Raw genomic sequence first — 434 nt, forward strand, 5'->3', positions numbered from 1 at the left:
TGTTGTCGTGTTTTCTGCAAGACTGATTGCACTTTAAGAAGTTGTTTCACGGGCCATAAAGTAGTTAAGGATGTTTTGAGGTGCTGTACAAATGCAAGTCTTCCAATCGACCTTACAACCACCAGTGAAACTGACAAATTTCCAAATGTGTTTGAAAATCTCAAAAATACTTGGATTCTGTAATTTGTCATTTAAAAATTTACCACTAATTAATTTTTCAATAATTAAGAATGTTCTATGCATTTATCTTGTTATTAAACAGCACTTTTGTTTTTTTTAGGGTCATTCATGCCAGATTGAAATGATTTGAGTAAATATCATTTTTGATTAGTTTACTCTTTGAACCATCAAGGAATATTGCAGCACAGAAGTAATCCACTCAGCCCATGTGGGTTTCTTAAACAAGATAGCCAGTTACCTTGCAGATTTTCCAT

General features: G+C 32.9%; 1 protein-coding gene across 1 annotated transcript in view; it reads right to left on the reverse strand.

Moving 5' to 3' along the window:
- vps18 (VPS18 core subunit of CORVET and HOPS complexes) overlaps positions 1 to 434 on the reverse strand; it is a 9,208-nt gene extending 8,774 nt beyond the window's left edge. The window contains exon 1 of the mRNA XM_043698512.1: positions 419 to 434. Within this exon, the coding sequence (XP_043554447.1) occupies positions 419 to 434 (16 nt within the window). The remainder of the gene's footprint in view (positions 1 to 418) is intronic.

This window comes from Chiloscyllium plagiosum, chromosome 10 (assembly GCF_004010195.1).
Source record: "Chiloscyllium plagiosum isolate BGI_BamShark_2017 chromosome 10, ASM401019v2, whole genome shotgun sequence".
In the NCBI taxonomy this organism is placed as follows: Eukaryota; Metazoa; Chordata; class Chondrichthyes; order Orectolobiformes; family Hemiscylliidae; genus Chiloscyllium; species Chiloscyllium plagiosum.